Raw genomic sequence first — 24,228 nt, forward strand, 5'->3', positions numbered from 1 at the left:
GCTCGATGTGCTCGAAGTACTGGATGCGCTCGATGTGCTCGATGTGCTCGATGTGCTCGGTGTGCTCGATGTACTGGATGTGCTCGATGTGCTCGATGTGCTCGATGTACTGGATGTGCTCGATGTGCTTGATGTGCTCGATGTGCTCGATGTGCTTGATGTGCTTGATGTACTGGATGTGCTTGATGTTCTGGATGTACTGGATGTGCTCGATGTGCTCGATGTGCTCGATGTGCTCGATGTGCTTGATGTCGTGGACGCGAGAGCCGCGGCCATAACGTTAGAATTGGCCTGTCCAGGAGAAGCTTGGTTCTTCAGGTAGCACCATGCACCAGTCCAAGATACTGCCTTGCACTGGGCGTTGGCAGAGCAAGCAGCGATACAGGTCTCAAGATCCTTGGTCTGCAGGTTCGAAATGTCGTAACCATAATAATCCCAGCCACAGTGAACGTTGAAGCTTTTTCCACCCGCCGAGTAGGTTGTCGTTCCAGTGTTGCCGTTGGCACAAAGCCCAGTGTGAGAGGGTGGAAGCGCGGCTCCGATAATAGCTGCGTTGCTGGACGGTGAATTGATGGTGCTCTTCATATAGCAGTATGGAGCAGCATAAGCAACGCCAAGGCATTGACTGTTTGATTTACAACCATCCAAACATGCATTCAAGCTCCCAGCATAGAAGTTGCTCAAGTCGCCCCCGGGGTAGTCAGTGCCGCAGGCAATGGTGAAACCATCGTAGACTTTGCCAGATGCACTGGGACAGGTCAGGGTCGCAGCAGCTGCTTTTCTCGCTCCCCAGACACTGTTGGTGGAATAACTGCCGATACCACTCTTCATATAGCATGCGGTGCCCGCGTAAGAGACATCAACACACCCGCTGGTGGCGGCACAAGTGTTGATACATTGCTCAAAAGTCGAGGTCCAAGCTAGACCAAGGTCATTTCCGTTATAATCAATACCGCATTGCACAACGAATCCATTGTAAGACTGGCCGTTGCTAGCAGAGTTGACACAGCTTAGGGCACCGGTGTTCTGGACAGCCGGGGCGGCATTAGCCAGATGAAGGAGTGAAGTAATCAAAACAGTTCTGCGGAAAGACATCTTGACGGTTGGGGAGAGACTTCCGGAGTCCAAAGAAGATTTCTATGTGACACTAAAGGACAACGAAAAGAACCTTCATGTCGCGGACATGCCGTACATTTATAAACCTTCAATACGGAAAGTTTGGTGAAGAAAAACTCCTCATGAGAGACCCCAGGAGGCTCTTCCGGAGGGATTGTGGCCCTGGTTTGGCCGACTTATGCCCTATGCAGGACTGCTATATCTGGAAAGTCTCAGAACATCGGCGGAGGTACCATGGGATTTGTGAATCCGGTCGTCATCGCGCTTGGACCGGCGTCTTCCGACACAATGGATGGACCAATTATGTCATGAATTGGAATCCCTCCACGTGGTTGTGGGCGCTCGGGGTTCTCAAAGAAGTTTGGCAGTGGTTCTAGAGCACTCGGAACCGGAAGGTAGACAGGAATTGAACAGCTCCTTCAAGCAAGTCGAGTCGAGAATCGTATACCATTCGCCGAAGCACTGGAGTCGACGGTACGGCTCGAGAGATCTAAACTGCTTCGATAAGCGAGGGTCGCACGTGGCGCTCAATGGTATCAAATGCAGAGCCGCACAGACGTCTTTTGCTATGCGCAATTTTTTTTTGTACAATAATGACCCGAGAGCGAGGTTCTTCAGCGCACGTACCTCCACTAATCGTCACCACTCCGGAGAGTGGTGCACAGATGAAAAAACGAGTTCTGGACCGACAGGATTCCAAATTTGTGCTGAAATATGTGCAGAACAATGCCTATTCCTGTCGATTCAGCTTTCCATGAGAAACTCTATAGTAATGTGTTGCCCATGTTTGGTACTCCCCTAACGGGTGATACTCTATATACTTTCCGTGGTCTTCCAGCATCCACGACTCCGACCAAGCTGCTCATCTTTGCATGTCAAAGCTCCTCGGAGTCTCGGACATGATTCGGAAAAATGCCCAGCATCATTCGCACAATCAAGGTGTTTCTCCATTTACCTGCCAACAATCGTCTTGATGACTTCTTTTCTTTCAAGGAACCACGAGGCCTCACTTTATTGTGTGTCCGACGAAGTACTCAATCACATCGAAGTGGCAAACCTGCAGCGTGCTAGCCCAAAGATATGTTTAGACTGCGGCACTACCGTGATCCCAGTGCCACCAGAACATTGAAACTTCAACGTCACATTCCACTTTTCTCTTGAGGTCTTGAGGGGAATCGTATGAATTTCTCCCATGGAACATTTCTAGGACTACATTGTAAATGCATAAGCAAGATAAATATTACACCGAGGTCGGCAAACCAAGAAAATCTTGGTGCTGGCACTGTAGACTACACACCCCCACTTGCCGCTTCATCCTTTTCTTCAACCTTGGACACAGTCTCAAAAGGAGCCTTCACAACCACGGCCTGACGTGCAGCGGCTGATGTCTGATATTTCCTCCACTTGCGTACCGGGACCTTTTGCTCGTACATTTCATCAATTTCCGCAAAGGTTCTTCCAGCAGTCTCGGGCAGGAACAGGGAGTAGAAAATCAAGATGCAAACGACACAACCACCGAAGACCAGATAGGTCTTGGCTCCGAGGTTAGCCGCATCCGCAGAAACAAGTTGGGGGACGGCGAATGTGGTGATGACAGCGGTTGTGTAGGCACATGCCAAGGCATATGAAGTCGTCATGTTGCGGAGTTTTGCTGTGGGAATCTCTGTGGGGAGAGTAACTGACAAGCAGTAGAAAGATGCACCCCAGAAGACGTTGAAGATGAAGGATAGTGCAGCAACGCCCATGGCGTAGCTCGACTTGTCCGCCTTGAAAGCCAGCCCACCAGCGATGAAATCAATGGTCAGCAGTACACTGAGGCCTCCGATTGCAATGGTTCGACGACCGACTCGATCCACAATCAATGGCGCAATCAAGGTACCTGCAAGAGTACAGCATGAAGCTGCAATGGTCAATTGGAATGGATTGCCGACACCAAGCGTGGTGAGGAACACCGTAGCGTAGGTGGTTGAGAGGATGACTCCGGAGACCTGGTTGACTGAGTACATAGACCCCGCAACGATAGTGCGTTTGATATTGGCTCTGGTGAAGAGGTCGGTGACCTTGGTTCCGGATGTGAGTTCTCGTTCCTCGTGTAGGGCAAGTTTCATAACTCGTAGTTCATCCTCGACCAGGATGTCGCCAAATGCACGAATCTTCCTCAAGTTGGCACGAGCCTCCTCTTCGCGACCTTTACCCAGTAACCAGAGTGGACTCTCTGGAATGAAAATAGTCAGAGGAATAAGAATGGTTGGCATGATAGCTTGGGCGCCGAGAGGGATCTGGAAAGAAGCGCTGCCGGATCGTGTGTAAGTTGCGTTGCAAACGACAGTCGCAATGACACCAGCAATCAGATTGAAGATATTGCTCGACGTCACTGCGAAGCCTCGATATTTGGCGGGGACGATTTCCGAGAGATACAGTAGAGATACTGTCGTTCCGATTGCAATCATGATGGCGTTGATGAAGCGGCCGACAACAAATGCTCCCAGTACCGGAGCAAAGGTTTGTAAAAACTACAATATGCATTAGCTTGATCATGCAATGAATAAAAGTCAAAAAACATCGATAATCAAAACCACAAGCAACGAGCAAAGTCAGATAAACTTACCGTACCACCGTACGACAGTGAGTATACACCAACCACAACCCACTTCCGGCCAAATCGTGAGGTCAGTGGCGATGCCGCTATAGCACCTAGAATTGCCCCAACCAATGGCAGGCAGAAGACGAGATCTTGATTCCTCGCAGTCAACACAAGTGTACCAGCGCTTGAGTCGCCGCCTTGGAATTTCTCGACCTGCGATTAATGTGTCAGCATGTAGTGCGAGAAGCAAGATACTCCAGGTGAGGAGATGGAGGTGCTCCTACAAATTGGTCCATGGCGGCAACTGGCGAGATAACCTTATCATCGAAGCCGAAGAGGATTGACGTGCAGCCAAAAGCGACGCACGACAGGATGAGCAAAGGATTCCAGACCTTCTCCGACGTCGTCTCAGATGATAGGACAACATTGCGACCATACTCATCGACGTGCTGAACATCGGTGGATGTCTTTTTCTCCATGGCGAAATGATTCCTCTTGGGAGGAGGGGATGTGCGGAGGGTAATTGATTCTTTCTGAACTTTTCGAAGGGCAAACGTTATCGGAATCCCAATCGATCTGGGTTGATCAAGGATTTATATGCATCTCCATAACCGAAGCAAATATCGCTCTGGATCTGCTTCAAAGATGCAAGTCGAGTCTAAATGTTCGGAAAGCGCTCGGCCTAGTCGAGATGTGGTGAAAATTGCTGCACTTCGCCAGGTGGGCTGACAGCCTGCAAAGGAAAATGTGGGTGAGTCGGTGCCCCAGATTCCTCGCAGCCGCCTAGATTGGACTCCATCTGAGCCGAGCACCATCCGAGGTGCTTCCATGCAGCCAATGCAAACCCAGCACTTTGAGATGCTCGGCTAGGGCGTGTCTACTCGCAATAGCAAGTTTAATGAGGCTCCAGACAGGATCCAAGTTTCTCAAAATACCTTGTTGTATTTGATACGCTGCTCGTTATTGCTGCTCGGAGTGGTGCTGGGATCTCCGTGCTGATATTGGAAACTACGAGTAAATGAAAGACTCAACACTTGAGCAGAGGATTCCACGCCGGCGTCATTTGAGCCGAGTAAAGCTGTGGCAAGTTATATTTGAGAATTGTAAAGTGTTACTCGACTGGCTCTTTTGATACATGATGTGATCAGGCGTTGGTAAGGTCACGGTTTTACTTCTCCGATATTGCTAATACCGCCATCCATCTTTTCAGAACATCAGGTCCAATGATATCACCAATTCTCTCGTACTTCCTGCCCCTGCCATAGTTTGTAAACGTGTAAACTGGACCTAATCGTTCCTGATTGTCCGTGTTGAATGGCTCCCAGCCTAATTGACCATGACAGAAGTTGGTGATGCTATCTTGCAACTCCTGAACAGCACCGCTAAGTTCGGCTTGATGTTTTTCTTCGACAAGATCGCCACCCGAGTTGTATTGCAATACTTCGTTGATAGCGTGGCCAGCCTTGCCATACCCGGCTTCCCATCCCGGAAATGGCGATGTTGACTGAAATTCGTAGACGTATATCTTGCTACCAATATGATTGAGCGCCACGTGATACTGTGGAATCCTGAATACTACTTCGGCCACGAACTCAGCCCAGTTTGCAAATTGCTGGGTCGGAGTATCGACGCTGGTGGAAAGGTTATATAGCTCCAGTATCTTTGGTGCAAGAAGGCAGTCTGGTTGTGTCGTGAGACCGAGTGTAGAGAGCACAGAAAATATGGTCGTCCGCATGAACTTGTCCGCGTCCTGGGGAGACATTCTCAACGCTGGGCTCAGTATGCTTAGAGTAAGGTCTTGCTCATAAGAGCAGGAGCCGACCAAGAGCTCCGGAGGATTTTTAGTTTTGAGGTCTGCAAGAGTTCGGCCTGGTATCCATTCTCCATCAATAAATGGAGTGTACCAGACGCCGACGACATCATGCGTCAGAACATTGGCCGGGACTTCCTGGAGGCATTCCACTGTGCTTCCACTTACGGAGAACTTCTGAACGAAGCTATTGAATATTCTCTGATGCCAATCAAGTGGCATGGCTGCTAGAGCAAGTACCGTACCACTGAAGAGCATTGCGCGCTTGAATTTTCGATTCGGAAACAGAGATTGGAAATGGCATGACACAGCACCGGCACTGCCGCCATCTATGGTGATGTTATCTGCATCTCCTCCGAATCCTGCTATGAACTTCGAAACCCATTCTAGCGCTTGTCTCTGATCGTGCAGTCCGTAATTGCCAACTGCTTCCCCGTGCTTTCGATTAAATTCGGTAAGCTCGGTCGATGCGAGGAAGCCCAATGGGCCATGGCGATAGTTGATGCTGACGACGATAACCGGTTTCCCGATGGTCAAACTGCGACGGACAAGATTCGTTGCATCCCATATCTCCCTGCCAGATATTTGTGCGCTGGAGGAGCCAACCATGAACCCGCCGCCATGGATGTAGAATAGTACAGGCATCTTTTGGTCGCCTGTGATCGCCACACGGGGTACCGTAATGTTGAGGTTCAAACAATGGAACTCATCTGGCTTGGGCTCATCTAGTTTCACACCATCCGGCGGTAATGATCCAGACCAATATTGCGGAAATGGAAGGGTTGTTGTCTGGGGACATACAGGCCCTGGATGCCGAGCGTCAAAAGGGTTTTGGGGAAGTTGTAACCGAAGTATACTCTGTCGAAAGCGTGCCGGGATGTCAGCATATGGAATTCCGCGAAACTGTAGAATGTCGTCTGCCCGCCGAATGCCCACCAGAGAGCCAAGCTCTGGATGGACGAATACCTCAGAAGTCATGCTGGGCTTTTCTGGGGTGAATCAGTGCATCAAGTTGCTCGAGTATACTGACAATTTTTGCCGCTGCCGCACTGAGCGCAAGGCTTATATTTCTCGAAACTCGATCTGCAGAGTTCAGATCTTGGTGCGTGCGACGGAACAGGATTGTGGCTTCTCAGTCCGATCTAGCTCATTCAGAATCCCCATACAGGCGACACCGAGAGATCAATTCAAGGATTGACATAACATTAGTCGTCCAAGCAGCCAGCACGAATCAGGCAATCACCCTGGGACGGAGGCACTCGGCTCATGCTCGGAAGCTTCGAAGCCATCAAGCCACCTTACCGACTAGACGATTACCTGCTTTGCCCTCTTTACCCCAGACTCACTCCGTGCCTTTTCGCTGACTAGATAAGCTTGGTATATTAGGAGAACTCGAACGTATCATGTGGCATTCAGATCCTGCATATGTGGATATAGTGAGTACGGAGCAGGAAATCGTCCCTAGGTAGTCAAGAGTCGATCTACGAGGCATCATGCAACGTCCCTCAATGAAGCATACTCTCGACAGGCTTTCTTGAAGCAAGATAATGGGGGCACCGTAGCGACGTGCTCCCAACCTGCAGTCGCCCGCAGTACGTATTGAAAAGTTGTGAACATTACTGAGTCTCTGGAGGTTGGTCGTTCAATTCTAGGAGCTCGAGGTCACACGAAGTGTTGCAGGCTTGTACTTAAAGCACCAGAATTTTCAATCGTCACGCACCACCGCACAGGCCGTCCAGCTGCCATCGCTCTGGAAAACTCGACTAAATACTTGCATCCGTACGTGTCGTGAGGCTCGCCAAATGTCGTGGCCCCTCATTCCCCTCATGGTCCCGCGAAAATGGGGCCTCCGTCGAGGTAAATTTCAAGCTTGGAAACATCTCTGAATGAATCACAATTATGGACTATACCGCGGGTTTATGCCAATACTCTACCGATGTCAATTTGCCTTAGCGATCTAACGAGGCTATCCCTTGTCAATTCCAGTTCCAAAAGTGCCTACGGTTCTGGTGCTTCCCGCATGGCACAAATACAATATAACCAGCAAATGTCATAACGGCACTTTCCAAACATAATAAATTTTCGACAGCATATCCTGAGTAGTCTTTGCCGGGTAAAAATGGCTCCAGCGGAGGGCCGGACGAAGTACGCTTGCGATCAATGTCGCTATCGCAAGATGAAGGTATGTCTGGAAAATCGGCAGTTCCTCCATGAAACTAATGCACCTGCAGTGCGACGGGAGTCATCCTTGTTCACGGTGTCTAAGAATGAAGTTCGGATGTTCTTTCGCGCATGACAGGGTCCCGAGGGCAACCCGAGGAAGGCATGTTAGGAAAATCTTACGAGCCGAACTGACTGACTGATGGGGTTTGTAGACGAGTGGAACTCCTTCGCGTCATGCAAGACTCTCCACAAACACATACTCGTGCTGATGAAGACAGTCAAGAGACTGAGAGCTCGCAACGAGAATCACCAGCATTCACAAGCTCATCACATGTCTCCCATCCGACACCTGATCCAGGAGAAACAATCGCAGGACTCCTTTACACAGCCTCGGCCGATGCCCAGGAGCCACAATCAAACGATAATCAGATCATCGAAGGCACAATCGACCATAGTGTGGGTAGCGATAGCTTCGGCAACGCTGCTCATGCGGCTGAAAGACATCCATCCTGGGTTGCACCAACGCCAGGCGGCTTCCTTGCTTCAGACGTGCTAGCAGCCATTCCTCAGGGGTCAATTGACCATTTAGGACGACTTGACTCGTACGCAAGTGCTGCCACCGCTATCGGGAGTCACACATCTCCGCAAAGTCCATTGGCGTTTGAAGGCAACCTGCGCTCACCGCAGTCCACTATCACGTCGACAATATGGCCGAACCAATACGACGAGAAAGATATATTGCAGTGGCTTGATGTATTCTTCGAGAGATTGCATGCAACGCTCCCCATTGTTGGCAAAGTCCTGTACCGTGACTTCATGTTGCGGCAGCACCACGGAGACAAAGATTTTGCTGCCTTGATTCTATCCTTGTGCTCACTAGCCGTCGTTGGACCAGTCTACCGGAAAGAACGAGACTCTATGGTGGCAAGAACAAGCCTTGCAAAAGATATGCTGGCCTCCGCGGCGAATTTGAGAACGAGCTACGATTTTGGTGAACAACCGAGTCTCGAAGCCACCACGGTCACAAGTTTTTTTATGGTACGTATCATAATGATTGTCTATGAGATGGTTGAAGTTGATTACTCCATAGTTTGCCGCTCTCTTCGCTATGGGTCTTCAGAAAGCAGCTTGGTTGCGATTGAGAGAAGCAGTCGAGTGTGGGCGTCTCCTCGGAGTTCACAAGCCCGAGACATACGAGCAGTGCAGTCCAAGCGAGAAAGGACAAAGGTTGCGCATATTCCTCATACTCTCGGTGACCGAGCGGTAAGTCTAGTGCAAAAGTGGTCTCACCTATTGTCGGGACTTTGAAGCTGACAGGTAGGTGCAGCGGCTATGCCCTTCAGCGAAATCATGATATCAGCTTCACCGGCCAGACTTCTGAGAGAATGGCGGAGATATACCAGGATGTGTTGACAGCAGAACACAAATCTGCGGGTGGTATCGCCATACACGACGACAGTGTCAAATCAACAATGTTAGGCCTACAACAGCTTATGAAGTTGTTTGATTCTGTTGACGAACAAGTCATTCCCTGCTGGAACAACAGTTGCTCTTCTTCATTGTCAAAGTGTGACCGACTTTCTGTTGACCGAGTACAAAAGGTCTTCTCGGCCATCGAAGCAGCCCTCCACTCCCCGGCCGAAGATCGTGCTCTTCGAAACAACCTGAGGCCCGGTAGTTCTATGGCGCTCGATCAGAACCCGGGATCGCAGCAACATTTTCTCACCGATGTGCAATGGGGCGATTGCTACGTCCTTCAGCAATGGCTTCTCATGCGGCTATGGACAGCTTGTTTGACACACGATGCGCTGTCAGAAAGTTCAGATCTGGTCTTTATGCAACCGTCGTACGCGACTGAAATTGCAGATCGCGTACTGGACGAATGCAGTCGTGTAGGCGATTACGTTCTTGAAGTGCACGGCAACGGAATGGTAAGTAGCGGAGAGCCAGTTCACGATGCTCGATCATGTTGCTGATATCTCCCAGATCGAACGTCTTCATGACATTGCCATGGGGGTGTTGATGCGCTTGCAATTTTACGCTGCAACCTCGACACAAATCAGCATTCAGAAAGCTCAAATGATACTCGACCGATATTTCGAGCTGCTCTGTCGGCTAGGAGGTGATGAGCATCCATGTGCAGCTGCACTGCGACGAGCCTATGAGTTATCGCATTGAAAAATCAGAACATTCACGACGGTAGGATAAGGGCAATTCTCTGCTTGTGGCACAACATCAGGGCTGCACTCCCGCATCTTCGGGCTTGGGCGGTCCGTGATCCAACTAAGGTCAATGGTCCCCACGGGCATCTCCATAAGCCTGGCAAAAATCCAGCGAGACTGCTTCCGAACGAACCGAGCATGTCCGACTACCTTCCGACGAATTTTGCAAGTGGCCTGGCACCTCGTGAGGCTTCCTCTGTCCCTTGCACTTCATGCTCCGCTCACCAATTTGCCTCAGGAGCGACCCAAATCAACAAGCCCGTCACTTAGTTCCACCAGGCAGCATTGCAATTTGTATTTGCACCATGTCCCAACGCCTCCCTCTGGACTTTATCATTCAAAGCACTGTCGACCACCTTTCGAAAGGTCGAAGGGATCTTCAAATTGCCGTACATCTAAGCTAATCGTACCTCGATTCGTGTCAAAGCCGACGCCAGACGCCAGACAACAATGAGCGCTGCCGACCAAATTTCATTTCTCGATGAAAGACTCATCAGCAGTCATGCGCTCTCAGGCGACAGAGTAGAGGACCAAGTTGACACGGCGAGTTCAGTCAGAAGCACAGAGGTAACGGATCAGGAATCAGCAACCGCAGCCTCAAGCACCTTCAGTTCCAGGCCGTCGACACCGCCTTCAGAAGCTGGCTTCCGGAGATGGCGACCAGGCTACCATGTCATTGCCTCCCGCGGTTGGCTGAATGATCCTTGTGCTCCAGGCTACGATCCGCAAACGGGCATCTACTCGTTGGGCTTTCAGTGGAATCCTTATGACTACAAATGGGGTAACATGTCTTGGGGATCGACCGTTTCCACTGATTTCGCGAATTGGCATGTCTCGGAAAGCCCAGCCATGGAGCCTACAAAGACCATGGATCAGTGTGGTGTTTTCACGGGCTGCATGCTCCAAAAAGACCACATCACAGACGATACCTCAGAAGCCGTCAAGGGTGACTTTACAACAAATATCGCATTCTACACATCTGCTCAGAAGTTACCCATTACGTTCAAGCAACCTTACACTCGTGGAAGCGAGCAACTGCATATGGCGACTTCGACCGACAATGGCCGTTCATGGACGAGGGCGGAGAGCAACACCATTCTGTCCGAACCTCCAACCGAGCTTGGAGACTCAGTCAGAGGTTGGCGAGATCCTTTCGTGGCACCCTGGAAAGCTTTGGACAGGGCTTTAGGCAGGAATCACTCGCAACCCGGGCTTTACGGCATCATATCCGGTTCAATACATGGAAAGACGCCTACGGTATTTCTCTACGAGCTCGACAGAAAGGACGTACGTTGTTGGAAGTCTCTCGGCCCGATAAATGATATACCTGTAAACTTCTCCCCGTCGCCTTGGTCAGGAGACTTTGGTGTCAACTGGGAAGTTGCAAACTTTGTCGATTTGGTCGATCCGGACGGCGTGGCATATTCGATTCTCATCGTTGGCGTGGAAGGTGTACAGACTCGTCCTGGAGACCCTCTGAGAAGCGAGCTTGTCAGGGAACATAAACAAATGTGGATGTGCGGCTCGCTGGAGCAGCACGGAAAAGGCGTACGGATGCAGTACAACTTTGGCGGAACTCTGGATCACGGGTGCTACTACGCCTCAAACGGCTTCAATGATCCCGTCACCGGCAATTTTGTAACATTTGGGTGGATTTTTGAAGAAGATCTTTCGCCAACCCGGGTTGCCCAACAAGGCTGGAGTGGATGCCTGTCGATTCCGAGGGTGATTTCCATGAAATCCCTGAATTATGTCACAGCCGCTCTGAAGACCAACATCGGCGATATCAGCAGCATTGACTCTTTGGAAGACAATGGCATACATACCTTGAAGGTCCTCGGGGTCACACCCGATCCACGGTTGGCTCTGTTGAGGAACCTCGAACTTCACGTCGATATCACAGATCAAGTAACCTGGTTCGAGGAAAGTATGAAGCGGCACTTCGAATTTCAAGCCAGCTTTGGGGTTACAGACTCCAGCATTGTCGGTGTGGATATTGCTCATGACGAAGGTATGGGACATGAAGCCGCGGCAGATGTACGAAGCAGATACTAACCTTGATTGTAGACTTTGCGACCTTCACTTCAATTCTCTTTGACCCTGCTGAAGAGACTGTGACTATTGACCGAAGTCGATCCACGACCGACACCGAAATCAACACATCTCCTGAGGAGGCCAAGCATACCCTATTCTCATTCGCCGACGGGACATCCGAAACCCTGGATTTACGTGTCTTCTACGACGTCAGTGTGCTCGAAGTCTTCGTCAACGACAGGACGGCGATTGCTACGAGAATCTATCCGCAGAGTAGAAAGTGTTTCGGAGCACGGTGGATTCGGTCCAACTCTACGGGACCGTCGTCTGACAATGATGGTCACCATCCTCAACAGCAGCTTACATCGGAGTATGACGCCAGAAATGAACAGCCACAAGGATCAATGATCCAAGGCACTTTCTGGTCATTGAGAGAGTCCGTGCGGTTTAACTGAGTTAAAGGCTTTCCATATCTTCTGTCTTTCGACATAGACAACCTAGAGTATCGAAGTATCAGGGTTTGCAAAGCCCTGTGCTTGTTTGTAAATTTCTATATTTCAAGTCCATGACTTCTGTATAGATGCTTCTTGATTTGCTCCCACACTTTCTTCGACAAACTGTAGTACACACTATCAACCCACTCCCCGCCCACTTCCCACGTTTTCTCCTCAAATCCGACGTCCACGAATCCCATACGCTCGAGAAGCGATAGACTCCTTCGGTTTCGTGGGTCTACATCCGCAGTGATCTCTACCAGGTTCCGACTCGTGAAGAGATAATCCAGTACGCCAATCATGGCTTCGCGTGCGAGTCCATTTCCCCAGTATTGTCGCGAAAGGAGAAATCCAATTTCGCTGTCCTGCCAGATTCCAATTTTGCCAATAGCAGGGCCGTCGTTGGACAAGGCAATCACAAAATCCGTGACCCCGTTCTGAGGCGACAATATCATCTTCGACAGCCATTTTGAGGTTTCCTCCTTGGAAGTGTGTGGAGTGGTGCTCCTGCGTCACGGCGGTGAGCCCAATTCAGACGTAATCACTGATTACATCCTCGGGAGCTCTCAAAAAAAGGCAAGATTCAAGAAAAACGTAACGAGACCAACGTACCAGTACTTCATAACCTCTGCGTTGGAAAACGCCCCGTACAAGGAATCAACGTCATTTTCTTGAGCCGCACGCAGGAGAAGGCGTGATGTCGAGATCTCTACTCTGCCGTTGTCGACAGCGGTGATTGTGAGTACCTGCATCATCGCATATCAGATCAGATAAGGCCTGAGCTGCAAGAGTTGTTTGGCGATGGCGTTGATTACGATCATTTGACCTTTCTGTAGATGGAGTGAGATTCCATTCGGTACAAGCCACAAAAAGACGGAGATTGAAACCGAAATGCATCCATAGTCGCCAAGAATTGCACGTTTGACTTAAGCTGACCGTGCAACCAATTACTGCTAGAAACTTCTTGATATCTTGCAAAACTCCTGAAAGACCACAATTACAACGAGTTTTGTTTTTCAACCCTCCGTTCTACCATCGCAATCGGTCATAGGTTGAGGAATACAGGGCTTCCCGTCCGCTCAGCCGTTCTTAAGCCTCAAGCCGGTGTCTTAGTAGTGTGGTCGGTGACGACACGCGAATCGACACTACCGATTGTTTTTGTTTTTGTTCATTTTCTTTTTCTCATTTTTTGGTGCACTATGCTCCAACTGTGGGATTTCACTGGCGCCTGATAAGCCTCGCAATGCTCTGACTCAGCTGTTTGATACAGCAAGAGTGAGTCTTTTTTGGGTTGAGAAGTTCAGAATGCTGACCTTCAGTTATTGAAGTGCTTACGAATGTAATCAAAAATCCAGGTTCATTCATCTGTGGTTGAACATCACCTGACATCTCACGCAACGCCCGCCTCAATGACAGCCTCACTAATCGTATCTCCTGGCCAGAAGATATTGGTTATTTTCAGCCCAGCTTTCTCCAGGTACTCCCGGTGGAGGAGGAGGGTGCGCTCCATGCCTCCTTGCACGCTCATCAGATTGAGATCTTGGACCGTCATGAATTTGGACGGAGCCGACTCTGGTACGATCCACTCATTGATGATCAGCCGTGAGTATCCAGGTTCCATTGCCTTGCAAATTTGTGTGCAGATTTGCACATTCTTCTCTTGAGACCAGTCATGCGCGATGTAACGAAGGTAATAGCACCGAGCTCCTGAAGATCACATCAACTGGACGAACCATCGACGCTCTCTGACGACTGACTTACCTTTGATGGGTTGCTCAGCGAAGAAGTCATGTTCCATGTATTCGATACCGTCTTTTGGAGAAGCCGGAAGACCTTGTACTAAGTCCTGAACGACGAATCGCCCTGGCAGTTGCTGGAATTTGTGCTTCAGCTCTGCGGCCTGATGACCATAACCTCCACCAACATCGACTATCATAACAGCACTAGCATCTTGTTTGGCCTCCCTTCCCAGTCTTTCCATCACGGGGTAAAATTCTGTCCAGCTCTTGTGTCCATCGTTGAAATTTGTCATGTATACGTTGAATGCTTCAAGCACTCTCGACGGTGCAGCCTTCATGATTTGGAACAGTGATTTTGGAGAGCCGTCTCGTACATGTGCCTTACTTAGCGCCGTGATAGTCGCACTTTCCGGGTTTCTCCAACCATTCTCTTCCAGGTATGAGGGAAGACAGAGCCATGACGGCGTAAGAAATTCCAGGCAGAATATCATGGCCGCTTCATTGTCTTTCTTGGTGAATGCTCGAGACACTGTGGAATGATCATAACAACTCGTCCCAGTTTCCTCAACCGCTCCAAATGCCGTCAAGCATCGCAGCAGTCTCCCTACCAGGACTGGATCTGCATTGCAGCCCAATGCAATATCGTCAATCGAAGTCGGTCCATCCTTGAACGCAGCAAAGAGGCCCATTCTCATGGCGGCACTGATGGCAACGGTTTCCATGACCTTTCCGATTGTGTCAAAAAAAGGTTTTCGAGCTTGATCAACATCAAGAATGACAGAACAAGACACACCTGATAGCAGACACGATGGACAACGTTGTGGTCTCTCTCCAGTGAAAGGAGAAATCTTCGCGATTCGGCGAGAAGTTCTTCTCGCATATCAAAGTCTCCTTCCGTTGGAGGGGGAAGTGACCGGCGAAATAGTTGCAGCTGCTTGAGCACATCCTGGGCGGTGATATGTGACATGGTTGAATGTAGCTTTCTCCTTTTCGACTATCTCTTGAAATTTCCAGAAAAGTTGGAGGGATTCCCCCGTCCGACAAGTAGTCTTCGTTGAGACCTCGAAAAATAGTGAGGTAAGGGAAACATACCTTTTATATCTTTGCCATCCAGGCCAATCTCCCCACTACTTAAAGAACATCATTCGTTCCAAAGCGCAGCATCTCCGACCCCTAAACATGACTCTGGTATTGTACGAGACCGTCTTGCTCCACACGAGTCTTAGGGGATTCGGGGACTAGTGGCACAGGCAGTATTTCGCATCTGCGGATTGGTCAGAGGTGGTCTTTTTGATTTCCAAAGTCGCTCTTTAGCGTGGTCATCAGTACGAAATCATCGACATGATTGGCAGAAGTCCATACTAAACTGCTACATATGCTTAAAACAATCGAACATGTACTTGGAAAGATGTGATGACAGGAGCAACGTAAACGAGGAATATACTTAGACTCGAAGACTTTTGATGTGGACTATCATGTCAGGCAAGCAAATGTCTAACCAGTCTAGGAGAAGTAAACTTGGGTAGCTTTTGTTGAGGACGCAACGACATTTTCCGTAGCAGAACAACACGATGGACTAACTATGCAGTAGAACCAGCCTACTGTCCATACACTTTGCAAACACACGTTCTTCCAGTTGCGCGAATCAATCCATGATACCCAATAAGATCCATCGAAGCGACTATCGGCCACAATCGATATGGACGGGACGGTAGCGTGGTGCTGGAAGAGTATGCAACGTCGACGGTCTGTCGTTGGGTATAAGGCGCCCGAGTAAACACCACGGTCATTTTCCCAGGTTTAGTGAGATCTGACTCCAGAACACGAACACGGTGACTTTCCGTGATGTCACCGCACGTCCGCGCAATTGCTGTCCCCTCTTCCTCCAGCTGAATGACGGCATCTACCAGGACGGCTGCAGAGCATTCATCCACCTGTCCACACTGACGATGGTGCATGCGTATCAGCTCAGCCGCCCTTCTGCGCATCATGGGATCACGGCAACTCATCCCAAGAAGCCACAGAGGCGGCAGAACTCCTGGTAACATGCCAAATCCCATGTCATTGGGATCTTTAGAATCCAGATACATCTCTCTGTTTTGACAGATGTCGTAACATGTCTGGAACATCTTCTCAAAGTCTTCAATGTGTTTGTCCCACACGGTCTCGTCTCGATAACGCTGGCACTGCAACGCGACTGAAACCATGTCGTAGAAGACGTGTAGGAGACGAGCATGTAGTTGTGCTCGCACAGGCCAGGAGCCAGAGTTGCGAGAATACTGCAAGAGCTTGACATGCCACCTTTCCCACAAGGGTAGAGCCTGCAGCTGTGCCACGGCGTCGATATGTTCCGGAGGATGCTTGCTGAAGAAATACATCCACAGTTCAATCATTTTCCCGCGGGCTTCCAACAAACTTGTGAAATCCGAAGGAAGTACAGGCGGCTGGTATTCTAAATCTCCAACTTGTACAATATCTGAGACGCTGGATCGTGAAAAGATTACCTCGATCCCCGCAAAGACTGGCTGTATGTAGTGACTGATGATGTGGTCCTCTGATGAAGAAGAAGGCGATCTATAGTTTTGCAGGTTACGTCTCCATTGTCTTAATATGCGGAGTCCGTTCTGCAGATGCAGCGAAGCAGCTTTAGGAGACTCACGGAAAGTTTCGAAGCCCACGAAGACAAAGCATGCCAACATCATCACCAGGACAGAGGGTTTGACTGTGGTGTCTCCCAGGAGGCGAAGAGTGCGCCCATAAGATCGAAGTAAAGTGGCCTCAAGTGACCCTCTTTGATCGACGGGTGCATGAGCAAGTTCTTGTGCACTGGCTATCGCAAGAACCGCTTGTTCGATCGCTGGTTCAGTGTGATAACTCTGTGGCAGGAGGTGTTGAAAAACATACAAAGCCTGTGGACTTGGATTGACATATAAGAATGACGGGATCGTGTTCTCCCGAAAGTATTGGAACCCGCGTGACGTGACGTGGTCAGACCTAGGCGAGGAAAGATGCAGGGGTAACGAGGGCCTTTTAGCAGGGCAATGTGGTGGAGGGCGTTCTTCGGCCATGGAGTCGCTGGCCGGGTGCGGCCCGGCATTCAAACGGATGGCAAGTGGTTTCGTTGTATGCCCATCTCTAAACATATCCATGCCTTTCTGTGATCCTTGAATTTTTGATGCACGGTCAGGAGAACTGCCGCCTTTTGCCAAACCACCTCGTGTCTGACCGGACTCAAAAACCCACGCGCGATCAATGTATCCGGGACAAATTACTCCATACTTGATACATCGAGCACACTGTGGTCTTTCTCCGGTACATTTGATGTGTCGAGCCCTTGTACAGAAGGTTAGTAATTAAGATGCCTGGCGTCTCGAGAATAGACTACTCGCGTACCTCTAGTATGCACTCAAGTAAGCAAGGTTCACGATCATTACTAGAAGCATGACAAGCCGAGGCGACAAAGCGCTGCCTCGTGGATCCGGCAGGGCCATCTCGCAGATGATCAAGACATTGAAGAATAACACTTACACATGTTGCGCATCCCGTATTGGTTTTATGGTGGTGCTTCTTCCGAACATATGCATCCTCCACCTGTGCTTCCTGAGTTGTCGACATCGACGTGGAATCCATATAGTATGACCGGTGTCATCTCTGATTTACCGCAGATAGGTTTTCATGGCATGGACCCTTCAAAGAGGTCTCTCTTCTGAAGTAGATGTCGGCAGAGCGAGGAGCTGAAGATGTCTAGCCCTACTAGAGACTGTTTCGTGTCGAGGCATTATTTTCCACCAATCCGGTGGCAATCAAAGACGGGCTGACGGGACGCCTGAAATACCCCAGATCACATGTCAAGCACCACATCAACGTCAGAGTAATCAGCAGTGTCGGCACAAATCTAGCGATTGTTGCAAGGTCTGACCTTGTCTATTCATAGGTCCGATCTCTATGCGCCCAAGAGTTAAGACGACATTCTATGATACTCAGCAGACCACGACAATCCCAGATCTTCACCACCTTTAGTCCAGCCGCTTGGACAATCCGCTCGTATTCCTCTGGACTCCTTTCTTTTCCCTCTGTCATTGCCATCATGTTGAGATCCATCGCATGTGCAGTATTCATAGCACAACCATAGTTCGCCAGGAGCGGTTGAGGTGCCGCTCGAATCTTGTCACTAGCCAGCGTGGTAGTCATCAAGATCTCAGCTATGAGTACCACTGAATTTGAGGTCATTGAATCACGGATACTGGACAAAATGGGGACGGCATCAACATCATCCCAGTCGTGCCTGGTAAGAATATTTATCAGATGAATGCACAAATTCTCCATTAATCTCAACGTACAGGATGTGTCGTAGCCAGTATATCTCTGCGCCGGAGACAGGGCTCTTCTGGAAGAAGTCGTGAGTCATCAACTTGGCTGTTCCTTGAGAGACCGCTTTGGGATATCTCTCCTTCCATACACTGGCTGCTTGTTCAATGACAGGTGCCTTATCTTGAACGATGACTTTGAGGTTTGGATGCGTGCAATGCAACTGCATGCAGAATGTTCCTAGACGACGTCAATCCGTCTGCGAGCTCACTCGCCTTGGACGAGCTGACCAATCCCCCCTCCAACATCGACTATCGTGGCTTCGTCACTCAAGTCGATCCAAGGGTAATCTTCGATACAAGACCGATCCTGAGCCCGGCCAAGCCCACCCATTGCAACGTTAAACAAGCTTTTCTCGGGACGAGGCATCACAAGCTCGCTCGAGCTCTTGTATTCATGACAGGTCTCCATGTAAAGTTGGTCATACTGCTGCGGCGTCGGAAAGCGCCAGTCTATGTCATGCTCCGGTAATCTTTGATGTAGCCATTCAAAGAAAGACAACTTTGTCCGTGCTGCCATCTGGAATGCGTTCGGGCTTGATCTGTCTCCATCATGATCAGGACTGGTTGACAGTGCGGTCGGAAGAAAGTCGCTTGCTGCATATTGAATTTGGCCTCTGAATGATATCAAAATTCTCCTTGATTTCATTGGAATGGAAACAAATTCGCTACGTACCTCGTAACGATCAAAGCTCGGAACTCGAGATCATCCGCCAGAACTTGCGAAATATGATTGTTTGCAAAATGATCGTCCTGGACTTCAGCAAAAAATGTGGTTCGAAGTCAATACCCTCATGAGTCTGCCTACATTTAGTAAGCTTCGGCTACCAGTTGAGTAAGGCCAGGAACAGTACGCAATTTTCCGGCCTGGATGCCGCTTATTCGAGCCAGCTCGCTACTGCAAAGACCTTCTGGACCAGCTTGTGCGAGTGTTGCGGCAATATTCTTCTCTGCGACAATATGCAATGTTCTGGAACGCAAATACGACATGAATAAGTCCAGGAGGAAGTCATGCGGATCGATAATCAAACTCTCCAACGAACCCATTGCCGCACGAATGACCTTGACGGCATCGTCTTGCGTTCGTGATGTAGCACCCGTGGAACCGTGTGTGACATGGTGATGAGCACTTTCTCCGCGAGTCCTGTCGCGGTCATCAATCAACGTCTCGACAGTAGTTGAAAGCAATCTGAAGATGCTCTTAATACTATCTACAGAGCTGGCGGGAGAAAGGGCCGACATGTTTCTTCGAAGATCCGTCAACTCGACCAAAGCGATAATCACCTGCACCTGGGTTCAATATTGAGTTATAACCCGGGGTAGACAAGGAGGACTTATCACGACAAGCTCATTTAACGAAAGCTGCGTTCATGAATCGACTCCAAACTTACCAGGTCACATCGACAATCAAGACGCCCACAACATGAAGCTGGCTTGGTTTTGACTGCGACGGCAAGGAGCCAAGCAGGGTCGGCGAAGTATACGTCTCGATCTGAATAAAGTCAAATTGGCAGTAATGTCACTCTGACATGACCCGGACGCTCGCCGTAATTTATATTTGTTTATCTTGACATAAAATTGGTAGACTAATGCCGTCGAGAATTTTCGGAGCCCGACAGAGGGAGTCTGGGCCGTCGGAGACTGTCCGGCTTGTGGAACTTGAGTTATTGTCTTCGTGAAATGATTTGAAATCCCAAGATAGCCGTAATAGATCTAGTGTCCAGCGAGTAAAGGTCGCTGAGAGCGATATATACGGCGTGTGTCCGATACTAGAAACATAACAGTCGTGTGGAATCGATACTATGAGGCGTGTTGTGATCGTGGGAGCTGGGCCTTGCGGCCTGGTGGCATTGAAGGAAATGCTTGAACACGGTCACAATGTCATGATTTGTGAACAAGAGGACAGACTAGGTGGTGTCTTCGCCAGCGCTGTGGCTTACCCGAATCTTCACCTAACAATCACAAACTGGGCAATGGCATTTTCTGACTTCCCTGATCCTTTGAGGCTGCGGTATTCAACCGCGGAAGAATATCTTCAATATTTGCAAGCCTACACAGACCACTTCAACCTTGAACCTCACATTCAATACCGTACAAAAGTCACAGCAGCAAAGTTGAGTTCCAAAGGCTCATGGTCTCTGCATGTACGGCGAACACTCGGTGAAGAGGTGTCCGAAGGCAACATGGAGGCAGATGCACTCATCGTGGCGACAGGTGCGAGTCAGTATCCGAAAGCGATACCTCGTGAACTCGCCGGATATAATGGTCGGATAATTCACTCCTCCCAGTACGATGAAACATTCAAACGGGATGTCGCAGACAAGTCGCTTAGAGTACTGGTCATTGGGGGAGGAGAAAGTGGTGCCGATATTGCAGCTGAACTCGGTGACTTATCGCCCAATGTGAGTGTCTGGCTGCGGAGACCACTCTGTGTTGGGCCACGGTACCTCAACAAACGTGATGAGTTGGAACAGATTCAGATGAACAAAACAACAGACTTTCCTGCGAATGGGTTCCTTGAGGCGGCAACGACATCGAGAATGAGTGCAGGGCAGAATGTGTTAGCATACGGCATTTTCCGAAGAATATTATGGCAAACTCCCGTGCTGAACAACACTTTGTCGCGCATGTGCTTGGATAGCACTAAATCGGCCTTTCTTCGTAATGATCAAGCAACCTATGTTACCAAGAACCAGCGGATGTGTGAAGCATTACACAATGGCAATATTCAAATTCAACTCAGTCGCAACATTTCCTCAACAGGGAGATATTGTACCTTCCACAGGCAGGATGGCACAACGGAGACCCAACAATTTGACGCAATAGTGCTCTGTACTGGATATCGAGTAGAATTCCCATGGATTCAGTTCTCAGAAGGGATCTGTTTGTCATCCAATCCACGGTCATGGTTTCTGCATTGCTTTCCGCCCAACTTAGGTCATTGCCTCTTTTTCGTTGGCTATACAAGACCTCATCAAGGTGGCATTCCGGTGATGGCCGAAATGCTGAGCCGCTATATAGCGTTGCTGATGACTGGAGCTCGAAGGCTTCCTGTCGATTATACGGCTCAAGCACATATCGACGCCAAAGCCGAGCGGGAATATTACCACTTGAGCCCTGATCTCGACACGTTGGTCGACTACAATGCCTTCTTGGAAAGTGTGGCTCGTCGAATTGGTTGCGAGCCTCGATTGCCTTTGCTCGCAACAGCTCTTTTCAACATCCACATGGCAACAGTGATTCTGCTTGTCGCGCAAATCCTCATATTTGACACGACTTGGTCGAGTGTGCTATCCAGTGTTCTCTTGTGGGTATTGTCAGTTATTGGATTCTTCATACTCGACAATGGAGTATTGCTCAAATGGTGGTTTTATCCACATTGGGCTGTGTGGTACCGGCAACGAGGCCCTGGTGCCAACCCCAAATTGCTAAAGCAAATGCTGGCGCGTGTTAATTTGTGGAAATCAACAGCAATTACTCGTGGCTTCGTTCTCCTCGTCCTTTGGTCAGTGCCGGCATACTATGTACAACGGCTCACGACCATCATGCTTCTCGTCACGAAAGCAATGTTGGCAACATTTGGTATTCAAGTTGAGCGGTATTGGGGAGCCCAATTGCTTCCAAAGCTCTACTCTTTGCATGATTGTCCAGCGCATTTCTCGGACATTTTCTTGCCGTGAGAATTCAGCAGTCGAGATTCGGACAATCTTAAAATTCTGGAGAACCATATTGCGGATATAGTCCGGACATCAGAAAGGAGAATAGTACTTGAGGGATCTTTTGAGATCACAGGAAAGCCATTTCCCGAACCAAGCTCGACTTAACCCATCCTCTAGCGAAATTTCTCCCGGTCCATAAGATAATAGTCATCCACCAGACTCTTCCCACGGTTGAGTCATACCACATTCGACCAGGAATTCCTCTTTTTTGTCTTCTTTTCTCGACTATCTGTACGAAGGCTCCCTCAACGACGACGGCAACCCCGTTCAATGCAAAGAATTTCGCCTCACCAGTAGCCATCTGCCAGTCTCCAGCCAGGACTCCACGGACTGCAAAGCTGTGGACAAATGCACTGCTCAAGAAAGCTCCGAGGACCTTACCAATATCGGCCGGCTTGTCGCTACTTCTCCCCAACAATCTGCGTTCGATCCACTCCCCAGGCCAGACGCCGTATACCAGGAAAAGTCTGGCAAACAGCCGATGCCAGCCGAAGCTCCAGAACTTGCGGACACTGGTAACATCCCATGGTCTCGTGGTGTACAGAGGTGGAAAGAAGGCGAACGGGCTGGGTCGCAGTGGGTGCAGTATAATGGCAAAGAGTGAGTGCCCAAAAGAAAAGGCACCCATCAAGAAAGCTCCAAGAGCGCCAGTAAGCTGCAATTGCACAATGATAGGAAGTCGGCCGTCAAATAGATCGTAGGCAGAATATGTCTCCCATGGAGCGTCTTGAAGGGGCAGAACATATCGCGAGTAAATGGTCCTAATCATGGCCCAGCTCACGAAGAGGACCGGACAAACGTGGACAAGAATGCTGTGAATGCGGTTCCGTACAGTAGGGAGCCATGTTTTCTTGGTATGTCTGATGTCTGCAGTGGTCCAGGTGAAGCCAACACCTCGCATGGAAAGCTCAAGTTCCAGAGCCCATGCAGCACGATCCGCGAGAGTCGTAGGCCAGCCAGTCTCTGTCAGGGCCGTCTCGTAAACGGGAATAGGATCTGGTCCAGAGAATGAATTGCGGAAAGCACGTATCGTGGAAACTGTCAGCGACGCGCTTCCCTGTTGAAGGCTGCGGTTCTTCGGGATGGGAGCATCATCAGCTTTCGGCGTGTGTATTGTATGCTGTGAGGATTTTGCGGCATGTTGAAAAGGGTCGGATATTCCTCCATTTGTCCATTGCTTTGCCAGCTCTTGTAACTCCGACTCTTTCCGCTCCAGCCTCAGACGGTGATGGTACTTGACTCGGCGTGGTATGTGATCGAAAAGGTAAGGACTGATGAAAAAGGCATCGAGAACTCGGCAGCCACCATATAGGCCGACAAGTCCGAGTTGATAGGTAAGGCCAATGCTTTGAGGAACATGGTAGACAAGAGGAAGGCGGAAAAAAAGGATACCTGCGGTCAGCGCGAGTATGTTTCGAAGTACCTTGACGGAGAGTCGATCAACAATGGGAGGAGGCGACGGGGCAAGGAGGAGAAGAGCAAAGAAGTAAAGAAGTGGTGGAAGGATTGCAGCGAGTAAAGTGAGAGGTTTACTGCCAGGGATGGGATGCAGGCCTTGACGAGGCGTTGTCTCACACAGGGAATCCTGCAGGTTCTGCCACCACTCTGTAGTCATGCTCACGCTATGAAGCCGTAGCAGGGTATATCATGTGGAGCATGAGCACGTCTTGTTGCGCATTCGAGCACAGTTCTCTTTTACCAAAGGCGTGTGGCCGTGTTGATATTCACATCATGGATGACGTTGCGTTAAATGTTGACGAGCTGCAATTTGACAATAGTAACGATGCCAGGTTCTTGTCAGAAACAAGGATCTGTTTGTGACAGTCTTGGTCATCGGCTGAGAGGCAATGCGAAACACGAAATGCGAAGTTGCCTGGGTCCCCTATGTTCGCGGCTTGATGACCATTCACTGCTGTTCTGAACGGAGTACGAATTGCACTGTTTGTGAGTGTCACGTGCAGCACACTCTCTCTAAGGTAA

The 24,228-nt window shown here is 49.6% G+C and overlaps 7 protein-coding genes across 7 annotated transcripts in view; 2 read left to right on the forward strand and 5 right to left on the reverse strand.

The window, feature by feature from the left end:
• PV06_10554 (uncharacterized protein) overlaps positions 1 to 1,095 on the reverse strand; it is a gene marked incomplete at both ends in the record, with an annotated part of 1,494 nt that extends 399 nt beyond the window's left edge. The window contains 2 exons of the mRNA XM_016412112.1: positions 21 to 199; positions 333 to 1,095. Of these exons, the coding sequence (XP_016257420.1) occupies positions 21 to 199; positions 333 to 1,095 (942 nt within the window). The remainder of the gene's footprint in view (positions 1 to 20; positions 200 to 332) is intronic.
• Positions 1,096 to 10,345: 9,250 nt separating this feature from the next.
• Positions 10,346 to 12,498, forward strand: PV06_10555 (uncharacterized protein; the record flags this gene model as incomplete). Its single annotated transcript, XM_016412113.1, has 2 exons — positions 10,346 to 11,906; positions 11,963 to 12,498. 2 exons carry the CDS (start codon positions 10,346 to 10,348, stop codon positions 12,382 to 12,384), a joined length of 1,983 nt encoding a protein of 660 aa, XP_016257421.1. The 3' UTR covers positions 12,385 to 12,498.
• PV06_10556 (uncharacterized protein) lies at positions 12,480 to 13,279 on the reverse strand (the record flags this gene model as incomplete). The annotated part of the gene is made up of 2 exons (XM_016412114.1): positions 13,036 to 13,279; positions 12,480 to 12,930 (listed from the first exon to the last, which is right to left on the reverse strand). Exons 1-2 carry the CDS (start codon positions 13,176 to 13,178, stop codon positions 12,480 to 12,482), a joined length of 594 nt encoding a protein of 197 aa, XP_016257422.1. The 5' UTR covers positions 13,179 to 13,279.
• Positions 13,280 to 15,551: 2,272 nt separating this feature from the next.
• PV06_10557 (uncharacterized protein) lies at positions 15,552 to 17,877 on the reverse strand. The gene is made up of 2 exons (XM_016412115.1): positions 17,556 to 17,877; positions 15,552 to 17,495 (listed from the first exon to the last, which is right to left on the reverse strand). Exon 2 carries the CDS (start codon positions 17,309 to 17,311, stop codon positions 15,761 to 15,763), a length of 1,551 nt encoding a protein of 516 aa, XP_016257423.1. The 5' UTR covers positions 17,312 to 17,495; positions 17,556 to 17,877; the 3' UTR covers positions 15,552 to 15,760.
• A 209-nt stretch (positions 17,878 to 18,086) lies between these two features.
• On the reverse strand, positions 18,087 to 19,941 carry PV06_10558 (uncharacterized protein; the record flags this gene model as incomplete). The annotated part of the gene is made up of 5 exons (XM_016412116.1): positions 19,358 to 19,941; positions 19,206 to 19,282; positions 18,761 to 19,146; positions 18,503 to 18,710; positions 18,087 to 18,447 (listed from the first exon to the last, which is right to left on the reverse strand). Exons 1-5 carry the CDS (start codon positions 19,769 to 19,771, stop codon positions 18,087 to 18,089), a joined length of 1,446 nt encoding a protein of 481 aa, XP_016257424.1. The 5' UTR covers positions 19,772 to 19,941.
• Positions 19,942 to 20,209: 268 nt separating this feature from the next.
• Positions 20,210 to 24,132, reverse strand: PV06_10559 (uncharacterized protein). The gene has a single exon (XM_016412117.1). It carries the CDS (start codon positions 23,861 to 23,863, stop codon positions 22,316 to 22,318), a length of 1,548 nt encoding a protein of 515 aa, XP_016257425.1. The 5' UTR covers positions 23,864 to 24,132; the 3' UTR covers positions 20,210 to 22,315.
• PV06_10560 (uncharacterized protein) lies at positions 20,332 to 22,209 on the forward strand (the record flags this gene model as incomplete). Its single annotated transcript, XM_016412118.1, has 1 exon — positions 20,332 to 22,209. The coding sequence occupies one exon, from the start codon at positions 20,332 to 20,334 to the stop codon at positions 22,207 to 22,209; it is 1,878 nt and encodes a 625-aa protein (XP_016257426.1).
• Positions 24,133 to 24,228: the final 96 nt, after the last annotated feature.

Source organism: Exophiala oligosperma, assembly GCF_000835515.1.
Source record: "Exophiala oligosperma strain CBS 72588 unplaced genomic scaffold supercont1.14, whole genome shotgun sequence".
Taxonomy (NCBI): domain Eukaryota; kingdom Fungi; phylum Ascomycota; class Eurotiomycetes; order Chaetothyriales; family Herpotrichiellaceae; genus Exophiala; species Exophiala oligosperma.

Coding starts and splice junctions, on each gene's coding strand:
- PV06_10559 (XM_016412117.1), bottom strand. CDS start 23,863: ATGACTACAGAGTGGTGGCAGAACCTGCAGGATTCCCTGTGTGAGACA.
- PV06_10557 (XM_016412115.1), bottom strand. CDS start 17,311: ATGGATATGTTTAGAGATGGGCATACAACGAAACCACTTGCCATCCGT.